General features: G+C 53.6%; 1 protein-coding gene across 1 annotated transcript in view; it reads right to left on the bottom strand.

Annotated features, from left to right (window-relative positions):
- HOXB2 (homeobox B2) overlaps positions 1 to 468 on the bottom strand; it is a 3,141-nt gene extending 2,673 nt beyond the window's left edge. Inside the window, exon 1 of the mRNA XM_019474248.1 lies at positions 90 to 468. Within this exon, the coding sequence (XP_019329793.1) occupies positions 90 to 468 (379 nt within the window). The remainder of the gene's footprint in view (positions 1 to 89) is intronic.

Raw genomic sequence — 468 nt, forward strand, 5'->3', positions numbered from 1 at the left:
GGGGGCGGAATTGTTTATTATTCGGATCCTCTCCGATTTCAGCAAACACCCCCTCATCCCCTCATTATACGAACCTGCAGGAGATCCTGCGGCAGGGACCGGCATCGAGGAAGATGATGGGGGGGAAGAGGAGGAAGAAGAGGATGGAGCCTGGGTAGCTTTCTTGGACGATTTCTTCTCCTTCATCCAGGGGAATTCCGCTGCCAAGGGGCCGGGCTGTGCCGGAGGCTGGGGCTGGAGCTGGAGCAGGCCATGAGATGCTCTTTTTTGGCTCCTCGGTCTTGCCTGGCTGCTGGAACAAGGATTCAGGCTGAGGACGGTTTGCTCAAAAGGAGGAGGAATTAATGTCGAGTCCTTGATTGATGAAGTTTGAAATGTCTCCAGGACAGCGGGAAGAGACGTCAGGCACTCTGCGAGCGAAGGCTGGCTATTTATAAACCCGATCTCCCTCTCAAATTCAAAATTCAT

This window comes from Aptenodytes forsteri, unplaced genomic scaffold (assembly GCF_000699145.1).
Source record: "Aptenodytes forsteri isolate BGI_AS27 unplaced genomic scaffold, ASM69914v1 Scaffold25, whole genome shotgun sequence".
NCBI classification, from domain to species: domain Eukaryota; kingdom Metazoa; phylum Chordata; class Aves; order Sphenisciformes; family Spheniscidae; genus Aptenodytes; species Aptenodytes forsteri.